Genomic DNA, 21966 nt, shown 5'->3' with positions numbered 1-21966 from the left:
CTTATCATTCTCCTTCAGTTGTAGACTATACTTAGATATATAAATATTAGTAGTATATAGCTCTATTTCCTCTTTTGCATTTTTGTTTTATTGTTACACTTATTACATTACTATATTATGAATCCAGAAATATATTGATATAATATTTTATTTTTTAATAAAAATAAAACAGGGAGTATTTGTTAGACTCATCCCCTTTTAACAATTATTTTGTATATTCATTTGTTCTTATGTTTGAAATATAATCTTGCATATTTTTTTCAATCCAGTACAGCTTCACCTCTTATTTTTTGTGTGTGCTATCATTGTCAACTACATTACATTTCCATATAAGTCCAGAAATACAATTATATATGTATTATTTTGATAATTGCATTCATGAGTCTGTCAAGAGAAAAAAAGAAAATTATGCAGTTGTAACATCTTTTGTACTCATACAATTGCTAATGATTTCCTCTTTCTCTATATATTTTTAGACAGATAGATAGACACTGCTTACTTTATTCAGACTCTTTTGGGTCACTATCTTTTGTGCCTGAAGAAGTTCTGTTAGCATTTCTTCAAAAGCAGCTTTACCAGCAACACATTTTTTCACTTAATCTGAGAAGGCATTTATTTCTCTGTCACTTCTGAAAGAGTACTTTGTTAGATAATAAAATCTTGGTTGACACTTTTTTTTTCTTTTAGGATTCTGAATATATCATCCCACAACATATCATCAGAGCCTTCTGACCTCTGCAGTGTCTAACAAGAAATCAGCTGAATAGTTTTTCACTTGACACCTTTGAGATTTTTCTCTTTGTCTTTCAACATTTTGACTATGCTGTGTTTCAGAGCAGCTGTGACTATAAATATGGACCATGCTTTTATGCTGTAATTGACAATTTGTATATCTTTGGAGAAATGTGTACTTAAGTTTTCTGCCCATTTTTAATCATTTCATTATTATTTACTTTTTATATATATTCTGAATATTGTCTCATAAGGTTTACTTATGATTTGGAAACATTTTCTCCTATTCCATGTGTAGCCATTCATTTTGATCCTATTTGTTTTATGAGTTTTAATTTTGACAAGACTCAGTTTATTTATTTATTTTGTTGTTGATGCCTGTACTATTGTCATATTCCTATGCTTCCATTAGTTTAAGCATGCTTGTTTAAATCTTTAATATATTTGTTATAGCAGATTTCAAGTTTTATCCGTTAATTCGCATATCTAGACCCTCTGAAAGGCAGTTTCTATTACATACTTTTTAAACTTTTCTCGTGTATGGATCGCATAGTTTTGTTCCTTGGCATGTCTCATTATTTTTTGAAATAAATAAATAAATAAATAAATAACCTTATAATGTGGGTAAAACCTAGGGCCTTTCATGAGCTTAACAAGCACTCGACTACTGAACTACACTTTCTATTCTGAAAACTGAACATTTTAGATAATATACTTTAGCAACTTAAGATTTTTCTTCCCTGCCCCTTATGGTGAGGCTTTTTTTTAAATTTACATGTTTAAATGTTTTTAACCTAAACTGAACTATTCAAGTGACATCTGTTTCCTATACAGCCTGTGTTCTCTCCAGTGCTTGCCTCAGAGGCTATAGCCTTGGGCATGTGCCCAGTCATTTCTGTCTTAATTAATTACTATGAAAATACTAGTTTTTTATGGTACCCTTCAACTTGAACTGTCCTATGGTCAGTGGCACATAAAGTCATTTCTCTTGGGAGAATGTCCCCACTGACTGTTACTTAAGATTGTCTTCCTCCCTGTGCCAAATAGCTGCATCATTTCACTGGAGTTAGGAACTGGATGTTTTTTCTCCAAGTGACACCTCTGCCCTACTTGCTTTAAGTAATTTCCTATGGTGTCCTTGGCTTGTCTTCCTTTTCCTGAAATTTCTGCCCAACAAGTTTGGGGATCTCAATATTCTTGGTCTTATTTTCTTTTGAGACCTTCTAAGTTTCTTCATACCCCTTCCACATACAGAGATCATTATTTTCTTTTTAAATACTTCTCTGTTTCACATCACCACCTAAGCCTGCTCTTACTCCAGATATTATCAAGGTACCTCCAGGGCCTGGGGTTGTGGTTCAGTGGTAAAGCACTTGCCTAGCACACCTGAGGCACTGTGTTTGATCCCAAGAACCACATTAAAAAACAACTAAATAAACGAAATAAGTTACCTCCAATTTCTAAGTCTTTTCAGGATTTTGTCTTTGTATTGACTAACTTTTTGGTTCTCCTTCAAGAGTTTCCATGTAACACAACTTCATGAGGCCTATTCACATCAGAGTTCAGAGTGTCTCCTGGAGTTGTGCAGTGCATAATTCATGTGGTTGGAATTATCATCCCTCTTGTCATTTTTACTTCTACCCTAGATTATTTTTTCCTCAGTACTGAAAAGGTATGTGTGAAATTCAGTCAGCATCACTTATTGCTTTTTTCTTCAAAATTTTTGTTGATGTCACTTATCTTCTCTAGTTTTCTTTCCCAATATTCTTATCAATGTGAGTCTACTTTTACTTATTTTTATTACCATTTTATTGATATTTTTGGCTTATTGCATAGATAAGGTGTGTTCAATTGCTTTGTTTAATATAGTTTCTCAGTACCTTTTTAAATTTTTTATTCTAATTTGTTATATATGACAGCAGAATGCATTACAATTCATATTGCACATATAGAGCACAATTTTTCATATCACTGGTTGTATACAAAGTATATTCATAACAATATGTGTCCTCATACATGTACTTGGATAATAATGATCATCACATTCCATCATCATTTCTAACCCATTGCCTCCTCCCTTTCCCCTCCCACCTCTCTTCCCTATCTGGAATTCATCTAATCTTCCCATGCTCCCCTGCCCTACCCCACTATGAATCAGTCTCCTTATGTCAGAGAAAACATTTAGCATTTGTTTGTTTGTTTTGAGATTGGCTAACTTCACTTAGCATTATCTTTTCTAACTCCATTCATTTACCTGCAAATGCCATTATTTTATTCTCTTTTATTACTTAGTAATATTCTATTGTGTGTGTGGGTGTGATATATATATGGCAAGCACTCTACTAACTGAGGTATATTCCCAGCTCTAGAACACACTTAAGGATACTATTTGTGCCTTGGTTTATTCTTGTATATTAAGAAAGATGGAAGTAAAATCTCTGTGATCCTTTAGTGGTGACTATTATAGTTGTCATTTCTCTCTCTTCCTAGAACAGTTGGTATAGATTAGTTTGTGTGGAATTAATATGTGTGTGTATATATATATATATATATATATATATATATATTTTTTTTTTACGAAATATTTGATAGAATCTTCAGTAATGCTGTGAAGACAATGTATCTTTTATAGGAAGATTTTTAATTACAAATTTAGTTTTTAATATATAAGGGATTATTCATATTATCTACTTGTTAATTTAGCATTGTTGTGTCTATTAAGAAACTTAGAATTTTCATGTGATTTGTCAAATCTATAAGAATAGAGTTGTAAATTTGTTTATTTGTTTATTTATTGTACATGGCTTTTTACCCCAGACCTATAGTTCCAGACCACACCACCCTCTCTTTTTACTTTTTATTTTGAGACAGAGTCTTGCTAAGTTGACTAAGCAGTCCTCAAATTGTCAACGATCCTACCTAAGCCTTGTGAGTCTTTAGGATTATATGTATGAGCAACCATGCTCAGCTTCTTTTTAATTTTGTGGGGTATATAGTGATTTACCTTTATCTTCCAGATATTTATAATCTGTTTGATTCATATTTGATACTTATAATTTCTTCTTAGTTTTGTTTTGTGTAGTTTTTCCAAGTCATAGGATACAAGTTCAATATATAAAATCAATCATAAATCTAAATGTTAGCATGGAACAATTGGAAATTGAAATAAAAAACCTGTTGTAATAAGTTTGAAACTATGAAGTTCTTAATATAATTTGAGATTTTTAACTTTTATGAGAATAGATACAAATCAAAAAGTCCATAATAAATACTATATATATATATATGTTTGTAAAATAGGAGGATCAATAGCCTTAAGAGGTCATTTTTCCCAATCTATAGATTTAGCATAGTTTCAATTGAAATCAATAGGATTTTGTAAAAACTGGTTCTGAAATTTATATGGAAATATAATGGGCCAAGATAATAAAAGTGACCTTGAGAAAAAACATACAACAAACCATGAAGATTCATATTCCAGGGCTCAGATTATATTGTCTTTCAAAATAATGTGATATTGTTGAGGACAGAAAGAAAGATGAGTGACATATAAGACTGCAAAACTATATCCACAGGTATTTGTTGGAATGATTTTTAACAAAGGAGCCAAGGTAATCAAATGGAACCAAGTTAATATTCTTAACAAATGAAACTGAAAAAATTTAAAACTTACATACAAAATGAAAATAAGCCTTGATTCATATGTTTCCATATAAACAGAAACTAACTCAAAATGGACTACAAATGTAACTTTCTAAACATTCTATAAGAAGCATGTGCTAAGTCATATAAGAAAAAGACTTCTTAGGCATGAGCTCCAAAAGCAGTGTTCATCACAAAAAGTTAAGATTGGAATTTATCAAAGGTAATAATTTCTTGAGAACTTCTATTATCTGAGAAACACTAGTATAGTTTCTCCTTGCAGTGTGAAGAGAAACTATAAACTGAAAGAAATTATTCACAAATCACATATCTCATAATGTACTTGTACCCAGAATACACAGATTGTATGTCTGTATGTGAGTGTGCATATTCTTAAATCTCAATAAGTAAACAAACAACATAATTAAACATGGGCAAATACTGAAGAGAACTTCAACATAAATATCTGATATGATTGGCAAATAAACATATGAAAAAACATTCAGTATCATTAGACATTGATAAATGCAAATTAAAATGAGAATGGTATAGTAAACATGGTTACCTACATATTAACATGACAGCAAAATAAAGTAGAAGTGAAATTAAAAGCTAGTAAACCAAGTGTTGAGGAGAAGACAGAATAGAAGGAAGAGAGATTTATTTGTGTTGAAAATACAAAGAGATACAGCAAATTTGGAAAAGAGATTTTAGTTTCTTCTAAAGTGAAGCATCCATTTACAATGTAACTCGGTAGTCTCAGATTTATTCTAATAAATAATAATCCATATCCTCAAGAAAATTCATATGTAAATGTTTATTTATATCAAGTTTATTGATAATAACCCCAAACAGGAAACAACATAAATATCCATCAATGAAATAAATAAAAAAATCCAAGGGACATTCACATGATGGAATAATATTCTACTATAAAAAGAGAGGAAGTACTGATACTGACAATAATGCAGATTAATTTCAAATATATTATTCTAATTTTAAAAAGTCAGACTCAAAATGCTATATGCTGGATAATCCAATTTAAATGATATGCTGGAAAAGGCAAAGCTATTCAGACAGAAAACAGATGGCAATTGCCAAAAACTGGTAGCAGGGAAATAGGTTGGTTGGAGAGGCACACAGGGCAAGGTTTAGGGATAATAGTTCTGTTCTATATCTTTTTTTTTTTTATTATTGGTTGTTCAAAATATTACAAAGCTCATGATATATCATCTTTCATACATTTGACTCAATTGGGTTATGAACTCCCATTTTTACCCCAAATACAAATTGCAGAATCACATCGGTTACACACTCACATTTTTACGTAATGGCATATTAGTGTCTGTTGTATTCTGCTACCTTTCCTATCCACTACTATCCCACTCCCCTCCCCTCCCATCTTCCCTCTCTACCTCCTCTGCTGTTGTTCAATTCTCTCCCTTGTTTCCCTCCCCCTTTCCCCTCACAACCTCTTATATGTAATTTTGTGTGACATTGAGGGTCTCCTACCATTTCCCTATGTTTTCTCTTCTCTCTCCCTTTCTCTCCCCCCACTCGTCTTTGTTTAATGTTAATCTTTTCCTCATGCTCTTCCTCCCTGTTCTGTTCTTAGTTTCTCTCTTTATATCAAAGAAGACATTTGGCATTTGTATTTTATGCTTCGCTTAGCATAATCTGCTCTAATGCCATCCATTTCCCTGCAAATTCTATGCTTTTGTCATTTTTTAGTGCTGCATAATACTCCATTGTGTATAGATGCCACATTTTTTTTATCCATTCATCTATTGAAGGGCATCTAGGTTGGTTCCACAGTCTAGCTATTGTGAATTGTGCCACTATAATCAATGATGTGGCAGTGTACCTATAGTACGCTCTTTTAAGATCCTCAGGGAATAGTCCGAGAAGGGCGATAGCTGGGTCAAATGGTGGATCCATTCCCAGCTTTCCCAGGAATCTCCATACTGCTTTCCAAATTGGCCTCACCAATTTGCAGTCCCACCAGCAGTGTACAAGTGTACCCTTTTCCCCACATCCTCGCCAACACTTGTTGTTGTTTGACTTCATAATGGCTGCCAATCTTACTGGAGTGAGATGGTATCTTAGGGTGGTTTTGATTTGCATTTCTCTGACTGCTAGAGATGGTGAGCATTTTTTCATGTACTTGTTGATTGAATGTATGTCCTCCTCTGTGAAGTGTCTGTTCAGGTCCTTGGCCCATTTGTTGATTGGGTTATTTGTTATCTTATTGTTTAATTTTTTTAGTACTTTGTATATTCTGGATATTAGGGCTCTATCTGAAGTGTGAGGGTAAAAATTTGTTCCCAGGATGTAGGCTCTCTATTTACCTCTCTTATTGTTTCTCTTGCTGAGAAAAAACTTTTTAGTTTAAGTAAGTCCCATTTGTTTATTCTTGTTATTAACTCTTGGGCTATGGGCATCCCGGAGCCCGACCCCACAGTATGTAGATCGTAGCCAACTTTTTCTTCTATCAGACACAGTGTCTCTGACTTGATATCTAGCTCCTTGATCCATTTTGAGTTAATTTTTGTGCATAGCTAGAGAAAGGGATTCAGTTTCATTTTGTTGCATATGGATTTCCAATTTTCCCAGCACCATTTGTTGAAGATGCTATCCTTCCTCCATTGCATGTTTTTAGCCCCTTTATTAAATATAAGAAAGTTGTAATTTTGTGGATTGGTTTCTGTGTCCTCTATTCTGTACCATTGGTCCACCTGCCTGTTTTGGTACCAGTACCATGCTGTTTTTGTTACTATAGCTTTGTAGTACAGTTTGAACTCTGGTATCGCTATACCTCCAGATTCACACTTCCTGCTTAGAATTGTTTTTGCTATTCTGGGTCTTTTGTTTTTCCATATGAATCTCATGATTGCTTTATCTATGTCTACAAGAAATGCCGTTGGGATTTTGATTGGCATTGCATTAAACAAGTAGACAACTTTGGGTAATATCGCCATTTTGATGATGTTAGTTCTGCCTATCCATGAACAGGGTACATTTTTCCATCTTCTGAGATCTTCTTCCATCCCTCTCTTTAGGGTTCTGTAGTTTTCATTGTATAAATCTTTCACCTCTTTTGTTAGGTTGATTCCCAAATATCTTATTTTCTTTGAGGATATTGTGAATGGAGTGGTTGTCCTCATTTCCATTTCAGAAGTTTTGTTGCTGATATACAGGAATGCCTTTGATTTATGCATGTTGATTTTATATCCTGCCACTTTGCTGAATTTATTTATTAACTCTAGCAGTTTCTTTGTAGACCCTTTTGGGTCTGTTAAATATATTATCATGTCATTCGCAAATAGCGATAATTTAAGTTCTTCTTTTCCTATTTTTATGCCTTTAATTTCTTTTGTCTGTCTAATTGCTCTGGCTAGTATTTCAAGAACTAAATTGAATAGAAGTGGTGATAGAGGGCATCCCTGTCTTGTTCCAGATTTTAGAGGGAATGCCTTCAGTTTTTCTCCATTTAGGATGATGCTAGCCTGAGGTTTAGCATATATAGATTTTACAATGTTGAGGTAAGTTCCTGTTATCCCTAGTTTTTTTAGTGTTTTGAACATAAAGGGATGCTGTACTTTGTCAGATGTTTTTTCTGCATCTATCGAGATGATCATATGGTTCTTGTCTTTAAGTCTATTGATGTGGTGAATAGCATTTATTGATTTCCGTATATTGAAACAGCCTTGCATCCCAGGGATGAATCCTACTTCATCATGGTGCACAATTTTTTTAATATGCCTTTGTATTCGATTTGCCAGGATTTTATTGAGAATTTTTGCATCCAAGTTCATTAGAGATATTGGCCTGTAGTTTTCTTTCTTTGAAGTGTCTTTGTCTGGTTTCGGGATCAGGGTGATGTTGGCCTCATAGAATGAATTTGGAAGAGCTCCTTCTTTTTCTATTTCTTGAAATAGCTTGAAAAGTATTGGTATTAATTCTTCTTTGAAGGTTTTTTAGAACTCCACTGTATACCCATCCGGTCCAGGGCTTTTTTTGGTTGGTAGTCTTTTGATGGCTTCTTCTATTTCTTCTTTTGTTATTGGTCTGTTTAAATTGTGTGTGTCTTCCTGACTCAATCTGGGCAGATCATAAGAAATTTATCGATATCTTCACTATCTTCTATTTTATTGGAATATAGGGTTTCAAAATACTTTCTAATTATCTTCTGTATTTCTGTAGTGTCTGTTGTGATATTGAGTTCTCTCTCTTCTTCTCTTCGTTAGCATGGCTAAAGGCCTGTCGATCTTATTTATTTTTTCAAAGAACCAACTTTTAGTTTTATCAATTTTTTCAATGTTTTTTTTTGTTTCAATTTCATTGATTTCTGCTCTAATTTTAATTATTTCTTGTCTTCTACTACATTTGCTGTTGTTTTGCTCTTCCTTTTCTAGGTTTTTGAGGTATAGTGTGAGTTCATTTATTTGTTGGTTTTTTTCTTCTTTTGAGGAAAGAACTCCAAGAAATGAATTCCCCTCTTAAAACTGCTTTCATTGTGTCCCATAGATTCCGGTATGTTGTGTCTGTATTGTCATTTGTCTCTAAGAATTTTTTTTATCTCCTCCTTTATATATTCTGTAACCCATTGATCATTCAGTAACATATTGTTCATTTTCCATGTGATGTAGGATTTTTCCTTCCTTCTTTTATCATTGATTTCCAGTTTCATTCCATTATGATCAGATATGGTGCATGGTATTATCTCCACGCCTTTATATTTACTAAGAGTTGCCCTATGGCATAATATATGGTCTATCTTTGAGTAGGATCCATGTGCTGCTGAGAAGAACATGTATCCACTTGATGATGGTTGATATATTCTATATATGTCAGTTAAGTCTAGGTTATTGATTGTGCTGTTGAGTTCTATAGTTTCTTTATTCAGTTTTTGTCTAGAGGATCTGTCTAATGGCGAGAGCGGTGTGTTGAAGTCACCCATAATTATTGTGTTGTAGTCTATTTGACTCTTGAACTTGAGGAGAGTTTGTTTTATGAATGATGCAGCTCCATTGTTTGGTGCATACAAATTGATAATTGTTATGTCTTGTTGGTGGATGGTTCCTTTTAACAGTATATAGTATCCTTCTTTATCCCTTTTGATTAACTTAGGTTTGAAGTTGATTTTATTCGATATGAGTATGGCCACTCCTGCTTGCTTCCGAGGGCCGTGTGAGTGGTATGATTTTTCCCAACCTTTTACCTTTAGCCTGTGTATGTCTTTTCCTATCATATGAGTCTCCTGAAGGCAGCATATTGTTGGATTTTCTTTTTTGATCCAGGTTACTAGCCTATGTCTCTTGATTGGTGAGTTTAGGCCATTAACATTTAAGGTTACAATTGAAATATGATTTGTACTTCTAGTCATGTTTATTTATTTATTTATTTTAGTTTGGCTAGTTTTTACTTTTTGGTTATTTTCCTCCCCCTTTACTGAGATACCTCCCGCTGTTAGGTTTGGGCACTATTTTTCAATTCCTCTTCTTGTAGTATTTTGCTCAAAATGCTTTGTAGTGCTGGTTTTCTGGCTGCAAATTCTTTTAGCTTTTGTTTATTGTGAAAGATTTTAATTTCATTGTTAAATCTGAAGCTTAATTTTGCTGGATACAGTATTCTTGGTTGGAATCCATTATTTTTCAGCGTTTGAAATACATTGTTCCAGGATCTTCTAGCTTTCAAAGTCTGTGATGAAAAATCAGTACTTAACCTAATTGGTTTACCCCTGAATGTAATCTGCCTCCTTTCTCTCGTAGCTTTTAATATTCTCTCCTTGTTCTGTATGTTGGCTATCTTCATAATTATATGTCTTGGAGTTGGTCTATTATGGTTTTGAATGTTTGTGGTCCTGTAGGCTTCCAGGATTTGGCAATCCATTCCATCTTTCATCTCTGGGAAGTTTTCTAGAATTATTTCATTTAATATGTTGTCCATTCCTTTGTTTGAATCTCTATGCCTTCTTTTATCCCGATGACTCTCAAATTTGTTTTTTTATGACATCCCATATCTCTTGAATAGATTGCTCCTGGGATTTAAGCATCTTTTCTGTGTTGACTATATTCTTTTCAAGTTGATAAACTTTGTCTTCATTATCTGATGTTCTGACTTCTACTTGATCTAGTCTATTTGTAATATTCTTGTTTGAGTTTTTGATTTGGTTTATAGTTTCCTGCATTTCTAGGATTACTGTTTGATTTTTTTTAAGATCTCTATCTCCTGGTAAAGCTCATTCTTTGCCATTTGAATTTGTTTGTTTAATTCATTTTCAAAATATACTTTTATTGCTTGGACTTGCTGTATCATGTCTTTTCTATTATTCCTTTTCATCTGAGTTAGGTATTCCTTGAGTTCTTTTCCTATCCATGTTTCTGATGCTTCTAGGTCATCCTGTAGAATTAATTTGTCCTGCATTGTTTGTACTCCTTTTTTCCCTTGTTTTTTCATGATGTTCATGTTACTTTCCAGCTCTATTTGATTGCTGTATTTCTGCTCTCTATTCTATAGATTTGTTTTGGTTATGTATATCTCTGTTGTCTCTCCTTTGTGTTGGTAGACTATGCCTGCTAAAGTGGATTCCGCTGGGAAGGAATTCCGACGGCCGAGCTCCAGTGACGTCACCTCTCTGCTATGGCGGGCCCCAGGCTCCTTGCCGGGGTGTCTGAATGGGGGGGTGGGACTGGACTGTCTCTGGCTGGTTTCAGCTCCCGGTCGCCGACAGGCGGGCTGTCTCCAGCCGCCCAGTTGCGCAGCCAGCGGGCGGGTAATCGGTCACCGGCGGGCGTGCGGTCTTCAGCCGCCCAGTCACACGTACAGCGGGCAGGCGATCTCTAGCCGCCCAGTCGCCTCTGTTCTATATCTTGATGATGATGTTGATGTGTATACTTTTGACAATCATGTATTATACATTTGTCAAAACTTGTAAAGTGCCAGATGCATTCACTCTGTAATCTCAGCATTTTGGGAAGCTAAGGCAGGATTGCAAGTTTAAGGCCAGATTCAGCAATTTAGTGAGGCCCTAAACATTTTAGTAAGATCCTGTATCAAAAAATTTAAAATAAAATGGACTAAAGATGTGGCTCAGTGGTAAAACACTCCTGGGTTCAATCTCCAGTACCAAAAACAAAAACTTGAAAATGCATTTAATAAATAGGAATTATATTATAAAACCAACATGAATGAAAAGGTCTTAAAAATTTCCTAGGCTGGAGATGTGACTCAGTAGTGGTGTACTTCTAGCATGTGTGAGGCCCTAGGCTTAATCATAGTGACTGTGCAAATGCTATATTGTGCTATATGAGAACACACAGAGAATGTGAGACCAGGACAAAAAAAAAAAAAAAAAAAAAAAAAAAAAACTCTGAAGAAATCCACATTAACAGTCATAAGCAGCCTCCTAATCTCTGCAAGACAGCTCACACTGAATTTTACTAGGCCAAGGAAACAGGGGCGAGAGGATGAATGATGTGACACAAATTATCACCACTCTAAATATGTCAAGCATTCGTCCTGCGGACAAGAGGGGCTGTCTGGCATGGTGAGCAGCTGCATCGGTTTTTCAATCTCCAAGTACAAAAAGTGAGAGACATATTTATTTCTTTGACATGCTACATGAGGAATGAATAATTTTCTCCTCATTACTATGATTACCGTTGTTGGTTAAAAGGCATTTTTGTACATGCTGAATTCCAGGAGTAGTTTTATTACAAAAATTAAAAATGAAACACCATTCCATTTTGTAAAATAATATCTCACACAATTTATATCTGAAAAGGTGACTATATTTCCAAAGAGATTCTAACCATTCTAACTTTCTCTCAGGGAGGAACATATAACATGAAACATATAAATAAAGTAGCTCAGCTGTGTGCTTACCGTCTTACTCTTCTTCCTCTACTAACTCCAATGCATGGGCAATGGGATTTGTTCAATATTGCCATAGAGGTAGCAGCATAACACTATTGCCAAAAACATGTTGGATCCTTTTGCTGCACATAAAAATTGGCCAATAGTGGTGGCCAATTCAGACCTATTTAATAAACAAAACTAATGAGGAAATAAACCTTCTAATAATAATAACTTGAAATTGTTGGAATATGGTTTCCAATGTCTAATCATCTATCTCTATCATTCTCTTTTACTCTGAGGCAGGTCATCATAATTTATTTGTGTTTTCTAAATAATATACTTGCATACATTTGTGGAAATGTGCCCTAAACTCCAGTGATATTAAAAAGCGTTAATATCCCTAAAGACTAAGCAGATTAGCATAAACATTTGGTGAAAATTGCTTTCTGAATTGTTAATTGGCTTGTGATTATATGACAAATTATATGTAGATATACATTACTTCAGAGAATAATATTCATATTTTACAGAAACAAGAAGGTCAATATTGAAAATCTTTATTTTCTATGGTTAGTGTTTTCTTATCTGTTGGTGATTTTGAATTCATGAAGAAAGTTCAGGAGAATTTAATAAAAACAAACCAGAATGAAAAAGCTTCTTTATAAGATACCAAACAAAAGCTAGAACTGTGTCATGCAACTGTAAACATGTAACTGTAAACTAAAAGAAAAAAAAAAACTCTTTATGCAAAGGACATAACCACAAATTGCTCAAACAGTACACAAATTATGATAAAAATATTAAGAATAGATATTTTGTTGTGCTCAATGGGTAACATTAAATGGTAAAATGGAAATGAAAATTATAATGAAAAAGAGTTACTAGGCTGGAGTCATAGCTCAGTGGTAGAGAGCTTGCCTAGCATGTGTGAGGCACAGCATAGCATATAAATAAATAAGATAAAGGTCCATCAGCAACTAAAAAGATATTTTTAAAAAAGAGTTACTGTGTATCAGACAGCACTTTAAGAAATCGTCATTAACTCATTTAAAAGACACAACCACTCTGAGGCAATTTCTATTATTATTCCCAATTTAGGGATGAGGCAAAACATGTATCTCTATAGTAAGTAGACCATCATCATGGTATTATGTAACAAAGAACCCTGACATCTCAAGGACTTAATCCCAAACACCTTTTAAAAGATGTTACAGTCAAATGGTTCATCTGTTTTTGTAGTAGTCGTTTCTATTGTAGATAAAACCACAATGCTGACTGAATTATTTTTAACAATGCATTTCCATTCATGGTTGTGGAGATGAAGAGTTCAGAGCCTACCAGGTGATGGCCTGCTTGTTGGCAGTCTTGAAGCAACACAGTTCATCATGGAGCAAAAGACAAGGAATGTGTATGTGCATGTGCATGTGATTTTTTTTAATGGCCTCTCTCACTTTTCTTATAAAACCACTCAAATTCATTCATGGAGGCTGCACCTTTGAGACTTCATCTAATCCTAATCACCTTCCCAAAGTCCCCACCTCTTAACACCATTGTCAATTAAGTTTCTTCCCTCTTTATTTCACATTGGGGAATAAATATCAACACATGTAGCCTTGGCAGGCACAGTAAAATCATCCAATACCACAGCAATTGTTAAGTGCTGTCTCAGATTTCTTTCATTTTGGACTTTTGCCAACCCAAAATCTTAGGAATCCCCTGCTAGATCTCTTGCCTCCAGGTGGCTCACAAGTGAAGAGAGAATTGAAAATTGTTAGAGTACTTTAAAGGTCAAGTTAAGGAATGGCACACAGCAATCCTGCCTCTAGAATCCAGATGTATAGCTGCAACCTAACTGCAGTCAACTGGAAAATGTCATCTTTTTACTTGCCTAGAAAGAGGAAAGTGGTTGATGAACATTTAGGAATTTTCTGACACATTCACATAGCCCAGGATTACTAAAACCAAGGTTAAAGTTATGGTACTCTATGCATTAAATTAGTCTTATATTCCTCTGGTCTCCTCTTAATATTTGTTACTGATAGAAATTCAGAAAAATATCTCTTGAACCTATTTCTAAGTAAAAAGATGGTTTAGAAGCTTAGCTGCCTCAAAGCTACCCACTACTTGTAAACTGTGAACTTATATTTGATAAAGAAAAAATACACACATTAACTATTCTCCTTTTCAGGTTGTTCTCCTTTATAATTTTGATAACGATAAGAAAGTATTCCTTGAAAATAGCACAAAGTGGGCCTGTGTGAGGAGAATCTTCATCAACTGAATTACATTTAATCCCTACAATAACACCTCCTTTCCATTAGTGAGAAAGTTATATTTTGTAATAAGGCTAAGGTCAGATATCATGTTTATATGTTTCTTTTTCATATTATATTCCCTTAGGTACTAATAGTCTTTCTACTTCAGTCTAAGATCCAAACAAACGATAATATTGCATGAGCCAATGATTGTGCTCTGTGAAAATCACTCTGTGAAAACTAATGATTCAAGTTCAAAATTTTCTGTTGTACTCAAATAAGCTTTCTAACAAAATTAATCAGATGCTCTGTTAATTATGCACATAGTCATTACAGTGTTACATGTAATTAAGCATAAATGCTAAGCAGTTCAAATAACTTGACAATAATTAGTATTTCTTGCACAGTCAAGTCAAATTTTAAATTTTACTTTTTACATTATTAGTTCTTCATAATTCTTCATGATCTGTTAGCAGAATCAATATTTACTATGTTTACATAATATCATATACTGTTTAATCATCTCCCTACCATTACCATGTGCATAAAATAGTCCTTGTGCAGGATACAAACCAAAAACAAAGTTGCCTTTGTCTTTTTTTAAATATTTATTTTTTATTTGTACACAATAAATTTATTTTATTTATTTTTATGTGGTGCTGAGGATCAAACCCAGAGCCTCCCACATGCTAGGTGAGGGCTCTACCTCTGAGCCACAACCCCAGCCTGCCCCACCACCCGCCCTTGTCTTTTTTTTTTTTTTTTTCTCTTTCAATTACCAGCAATAGATTAAGGCCTGGTCTTACAGATGCATTTTCCCCTCTTTCTTCTCAATCATCCCCATTACCAATCCAAATTGATACCTCTTCAAGACTATACCATATTCTTATTGATAGACATTTCAAGAGTAAAGAAAGTAGAAAGAGGAGAATAGAAGTATTTGGGTTTTCTACTTTGGATTGAGATTGAAAAAGGAGAAGCCAAGTTATAGAGATTTAAGAGAAAAACAATGCATTTAAATCACTTAATTAATATGTCAGCCTTAATATTGAGACGAAATAAATTGTATCACACCCTACCTTCATTCTTTTTATGCCGTAACTTCATCTAAGTGTTTTCTATAAGAAAACTTTCCTATTTCCTTGTTCCTTTTCAACCCCTGTTGCATTCACTTCTGTCCTCATTACCACACTGAATTGCTTTCCAAAGGCATTCCTTGATCTGTTAGGAAATCTCCTTCATTTTCTAGTCTTTATCCATGTGTATTTCTCACTGAATTTAACATTGATTTTCCTGATTACTTGTATGGACTGTCCTTCCTAGGTTTTCTGAAGCTTTCTGGGTTCTCTGCTTATGTGGTTGATTATTTCAGGGTTTGTTTTGTTGTCGTTGATGTCTCTTCTGTTTGATTTTCACACGTGGCAGTTCTCCTTTGGGTTTTACTTGTATCTCAAATAGTGTTTAAAGGGACAGTCCTTTACTTTTTAGGTTCCATGTACTAACTTCATGCTTATGACTTCCATATCTATATCTACATTCCAGACTTCTCTTTTAGAGGTAAACCCAAATTCTGAGCTCTTCTCTGGCCATTGTATTGTGAACATGTAAAACCTTAAGATAACCAAAGACAAACATAATATATGTTTGTAATGTCTGTGCTTTTCAGTCATAAAGTATTACTATAAGTTATACTAGTGGACTTTCCACCACTCCTTTCCCTGTCACATTGTAAATCCTCAATGTGTCTAAAACAGTTTTGCATTTGTGGAACCCTAGCAGAGGGCTTTGATTAGGTGCTAAATAAATATTGAACTAAAATAGCATATAAATTCAAGCCACTTTTGGACAAATTCCACCATAATGAAACAAGATCTGACAACTCAATTACCTAACTTTAAGAGGTAAATGAACTATCTTTGGGATGTATCTTAATAGACTAGAAATTATCCTCTTGTTAATTCTCATTTTAAAGTTAAGCTATTTCATTGATTAACTCATTCAATACAAATCCTATGAATCACTTTCTATGTCTTTAGTAAACTACTAAGTCTAGAATTACAAATGTAAATAAACAAATAAAATTAATTCATTAAATGACATCCCATGGTTTGAACCATCCCTAGATGGTACAGTGGGAATCAGAACAGTTTATAACAAGATGGGGCCACGAAGTGACACTGACCTTATTTTGCAGGCATGTTCTGTCATATATTTGTTCTGATATATATATAATCTTGGACTAGTTATGAGCTACCAATCTCCTCTTCTTTAAAATATGAGGTTTCAAAGAATTTTCATATTTATAGAACCTGAAATATAATACTTTCTAAATTTTATACTAGTGGGGAGAACAGAAATTCACAAAGCATCATTTATTCCATATTGTATTGGTATAATTTTTACAGACAAATCAATGGTATTTGTGTGTTAAATAACTGTTCATAACTATATTAATGTGTCACTAGCATTAACCAATTATGCAAGATTACAAATTAGGTGTAGTTCATTTGTATAGTAGTTAAAATTGCCAAGAAAACCAAAATGTTCTAGGTATTTCAAGAGATAAGGTATTTGATATAAAAAATATTAGTTGTTATTGTACTGTAGTTTTATTCCAGACAGAAAGGAAGTCTTGAAACTTAGTAAGTTTGCAAGTGGCGAACAGACATGAAAACAGTACCATGGTTTCTACCCCACCCTTCCAATCTCAGGTTGATGAGAAGAAATGGAAGCCAGCAAAGAAAGCTGTGATATAGGAAAGCCAAGAGCACAGTAGCTTGGAAGCAGAATCAATTGTGAGAACAAACCAAAAAAGAAATAGTTACCAACTGTGTCAAATGCTGCTGATAGTTCAAGTAACGGGAAGACAGAGAAAAGATCATTGCACTTATCAACAAATAGGTCATTGGAGACTTTTATGTGAAGCACTAGGGGTTAAAACTGAATGGCTGGGTTTAAAGTAGAAAAAGAGTAGAGAGAGAGTGAGAGAGTTTCTTTTATAAGTTTTATTTTAAGAGAAACAGAATTGAGCAGTATTGACAATTGGGTAAGTGAAATCCAGGGTGTTTATTTATAAGTTGGGAAAAAAATAAGAGCACTGAGAATAAACTAGTGCAGAATTCAGAAATCTTTCTCTGTTAAGGGATTATAGTAAATTATTTTAGACTTTTTAGGCCCTACCATTTCTGGGGTAGAGTGAAAAGAGCCATATGCAACATGTAAATAATGGGTGTGACTGTGCTTCAATGAACATTATCATATAAAAACCATACTGGGAACTTAGTTTGTCAATCCTGACCTAATATCAACAGGGTGGGGGGCACAGTTCAAGTGAAATCTGTGAGTAGATGAGTGCAGATGGGATTTGTGCCTACCAGGTGGTGTGGGAGCGTTGACAATGAATTCCATTAAGTTTGAAAGGCAAGGGAGACCAGAACATGCATCAATAGGTATATGGGCAGTGTGAACCTGAAAAATCTCTTCTGATTGTTTGTTTCCTCAAAGAAATAGCAAGCAAGATTGACATATATAAGTGAATATTAGGAAGGAGCTTTTACGTTTTTAAGAGAAGGTGTATATAATAGTTGTATGAGAGAGTTGAAAAAAACTTAGCTAAAGGAATACTATAGACAATTATTGTTTTAGTAATATACCCAGTGTTCAGTTTAGGAGGTTCAAGTGTGTTCTTTTCACCACATTTGAATTTTTATTCATTTTCATTGCAATTTATAATTTTTCAGAAGTGCCAGATAAGCTTATGACAAATTATGACATATTTTGAGTCATTGAATATTCAAAATACTTTTTTTTTACCTACTATGGGAAAAAAAAACTATGGAATTCATTAATACCTCTACATTAATACCCCTAATTTGGACAGTAAAATTAGTCATGCATTCAACTAAATATATTTCTATGTTTATATATTTCTAGATTATTCCTGTTAGGTACTTTTTTAAAAATGTATATGCTCCTGTCACTTCATCTGTGTTTCATGCCTTTATCATATTGAATCCTAAGTTTCTCTGATGGTTTACTAAGTTTTGATTCAATGATGTATAAATTCTTAATGTGTTCAGATATAATGAAAAATATAATGTCCAGTTTTTATAAAATATTTTGGTACTGATGGAAAATAAATTATTAAAATGGAATATATTCACACTGATTACCATGAAGGTTACACATGGATTGGTGAATCAAAACAAGGTCTTGAAAGATAGAAAATCATTTGGTGTGTGAGATAAAAAAGGCATGGATGGTAAAATCAACCAATGAATTGACATTTTTTTCTCTTGAAACAATTTAATTTACTAGACATTGAAATGGAAAGAATTTGTGACTTTGAAGATAGTGACAAGCTAAAAAACTGAAAGACCCAACTTATTGATCTTAAATTTTATTAACAACTTCAAACAAATGCAATCCAACATATTTTAAAGGAATAGACATTGTTTCTTCCCTAGATTAATCATGGAATCTTACTGAGAAAATAATCAGAACTGTTTAAGTACCATTATTACTAAATAAATATAACCAATATTTAAAATTTAGAACTATACATATGTTCACAGTTTAACATAGAGACTATATTTGTTTTTCAACTGCAGAATTGTTAACCAATTGCCAGCAGCTGAATTGTCAGTATAAATGTGCAATGATGAGGAATAGTACAAGATGTTACTGTGAGGATGGATTTGAAGTAAAAGAAGATGGGAGAAACTGTAGAGGTAAGTGTAAAATTAAACTATATTTGTGTTAACTCTACTTGTTTTCAGTTTTGCATTATTGTAACAAATGCCTGCTCTGACCTACTCAAATTGAGGAAAGGTTAATTACCCACCATTTTGAAGATTTCAGTCCCTGATTGATTGGTCCCATTGCTTTTGGACCTATAACAATGGTGGAAACTCAATGGATGAAGCCCATTCATTCATGGCCAGAAATTAAAGAAAGAGATGAATAGATAAATCTCCCAATCCCCCTTCCCTAAGCTCTTTAAAACTCAATCACCTTCAGTAAACACCTTGAGGTAAGAATAAAGCCTCCCATGCATGAACTGTGTGGCAACACTCTTATTATTATTATTATTAATATTTTTATAGAGGTTTAGTCAATAGAAAATAATATATCTTTGAGCACCTATCATGTTCCACTTAAAGTTTGTTAACTGTTTTTTTTTTTTAGATTTAAAAGTTAATACATCCCCCCAAAATGTAAACATTACTCTTAGGAGTTTATATCAATACATTTTCAATGTGTTTCACAATAATATCAGAATGTCAAAAAGGGAAAATGTTTTAATTAAACATTAACAAATAGATTTAATTATTATATATTTCTAAATGTTTTATGGTAGTCATATGGCTACAGTCTAGTAAAAATTTATTAAGTAAGTTAATAATTGCTAGTTATGTAAAGTTCTTTATAATTTTTGCATTGGTAATTATGGTAGCAGATACTTACCAATAGCAATAATAATAGATATAAATATTGATACACATATATTATGTACATTATTTGATATGGTACTTACAATCTGTATTTATTTCAAATCTCTTATGAGCATGCACACAAAATCAGGGAATAGTTTCATTGCCCAACTACTAATAATTGGAACATTTTCCAAAGAAATTGTGCTTTGCTGATTATTTTAATAAGCTTCACTTTCATATTATTGATCTTAATAATCGTTGGGTCTTTTAGTTTTATACTTTTCAGGTATACCTGTGGTTTGAACTTTAGTTTACTATTTGTTTATTAATATAAAACATTTTTTATAATACAAATGATTACTAAATATTCATTAGAGTCTGCTATAAGAGGATCAGGTTGATATGCTTAGTTGTGTCATATTTTTTGAACCAACATTTAAAAATAAGTCATTGCATATAAAAGTCCAGACATTCTGAAAAAAATCTAGGGAATTCTAGATCCCTCATAATCACAAAAGTCAGCTTGATGTACATGGCTTCAAATATAAATGGTGCCTTAGGACACACGTGGAATTTGTGGTTCAAAATAGCCCTTACTATTTAATTGTGTTAGATTTAGGTACCTATAACACATATTTCTCTCTTATTTTCTACACCTTACTCCAGTAAGAATTAGGATTTTCAGTTCCTTTTACAAGGATAAATTGAAGTCTTGAATTTCCTAGTCTTTGAATTAAATGCAAAAATACAATCATAGTTGATCCCTCCTGTTGAACACGAGTAACAATTGTATAGCAATAATTTGAGAAATCACTAATGGAAAAGAAACTCGTTTTATTTTCTCCAAACATTCGAATGGCTGGGTCTGAGAATCACTTACACTTCCATGAAACTGTATTTCCAGTCAATTCTCTGTCTTAAAGAAAAAAGAAGGCAGCATCACAAGTAATGACTTGTCTATTCCTTTGTGGCCAATTTTGTGGAGCTGTATCATGTCACAGCAGTATATTCTAGCTAAGTAGAAAGAATAAAAAAATCATTAATCACATTTCTTTCCTGTATAATATAATTATATCAGAAATGCCAAAATAGACACCAGTAATATTAAAGTAGAAAAATCTGTGGAAATAGACAAGAATCATTACTGCAACCAGAGCCTGGATTTTACCAAATGGAAGACTAGATTTCTTTTAGTATTACCATAGACTTAATTCCAAACTCTGTTCTTTCAGTTCGAAAATCACTTATTGAAAATGAGCCATCCATGGCTGCAGGTTATTATAGGACACTAAAAAAATCAGAGAATAGAGCAAATTAATTCCATACAACTACATTGTTTCCCAATTTAAATTGTCCCTTATGCTATTCAGCAATCTTTTTGCTTTCCCTTAGTAAGTTCCTTTATTAGCTTGGGTTTTCCCAAAAGCCAGTTCTGAAACAAGGATTCAAGATTCAAGGTTTATTTGTGCCTCACCATGCTTTTTTTTTTCTTTTTTCTTCCTTCCTTCCTTCCTTTCTTTTCTTCTTTCTTCTTCTTCTTCTTCTTCTTCTTCTTCTTCTTCTTCTTCTTCTTCTTCTTCTTCTTCTTCTTTTTTTTTGATAATGGCAGTGAGAGGTGATCTAGAAAGAGAATAGCTAGAAAAATTAAACTGTCTACAACAAGGTTTGACTGAGCTGAAATGTGTTCTCCTTCCCTCTAGGATGAGGGATGAAGGGACTTAGGTTTTAATGTACATTTCCAAATAGGCAAGAAGCAAGTGGTCATGTGCTGGAGAATGTTTTATCTCTCCTGGAACTTTGACCTGCCTTGAATCCTAGCAGAGATGATTTGGAGGAATTGCACATCCCTCAGACACAATGAAAGATCCCCACGGGTGCAGAAGTACATGTAAATATTTGAGGGATATGAGCAGACAGTATCTGTGTATGACAGCCCCCTTGACCATAACTTGTAAAAGAGTACTTCAATCATTCTTTATTCTCTTAAAATATGTTTCCTTAATCTATTCTCTTTCATATTATCAATCAGTTTTGATTTTCTA

The 21966-nt window shown here is 33.4% G+C and overlaps 1 protein-coding gene across 1 annotated transcript in view; it reads left to right on the top strand.

Moving 5' to 3' along the window:
- The window catches only part of LRP1B (LDL receptor related protein 1B), a gene marked incomplete at its 3' end in the record, with an annotated part of 1847377 nt that overhangs the window by 842107 nt on the left and 983304 nt on the right, over positions 1 to 21966 (top strand). Inside the window, exon 4 of the mRNA XM_081262419.1 lies at positions 19100 to 19219. Coding sequence (XP_081118545.1) covers positions 19100 to 19219 — 120 coding nt within the window. The remainder of the gene's footprint in view (positions 1 to 19099; positions 19220 to 21966) is intronic.

Source organism: Spermophilus citellus (assembly GCF_964194105.1).
Source record: "Spermophilus citellus genome assembly, chromosome: 11".
NCBI lineage: Eukaryota > Metazoa > Chordata > Mammalia > Rodentia > Sciuridae > Spermophilus > Spermophilus citellus.
Note: the sequence above shows the minus strand (reverse complement) of the source record. Positions and strands in the feature narration are given on the sequence as shown.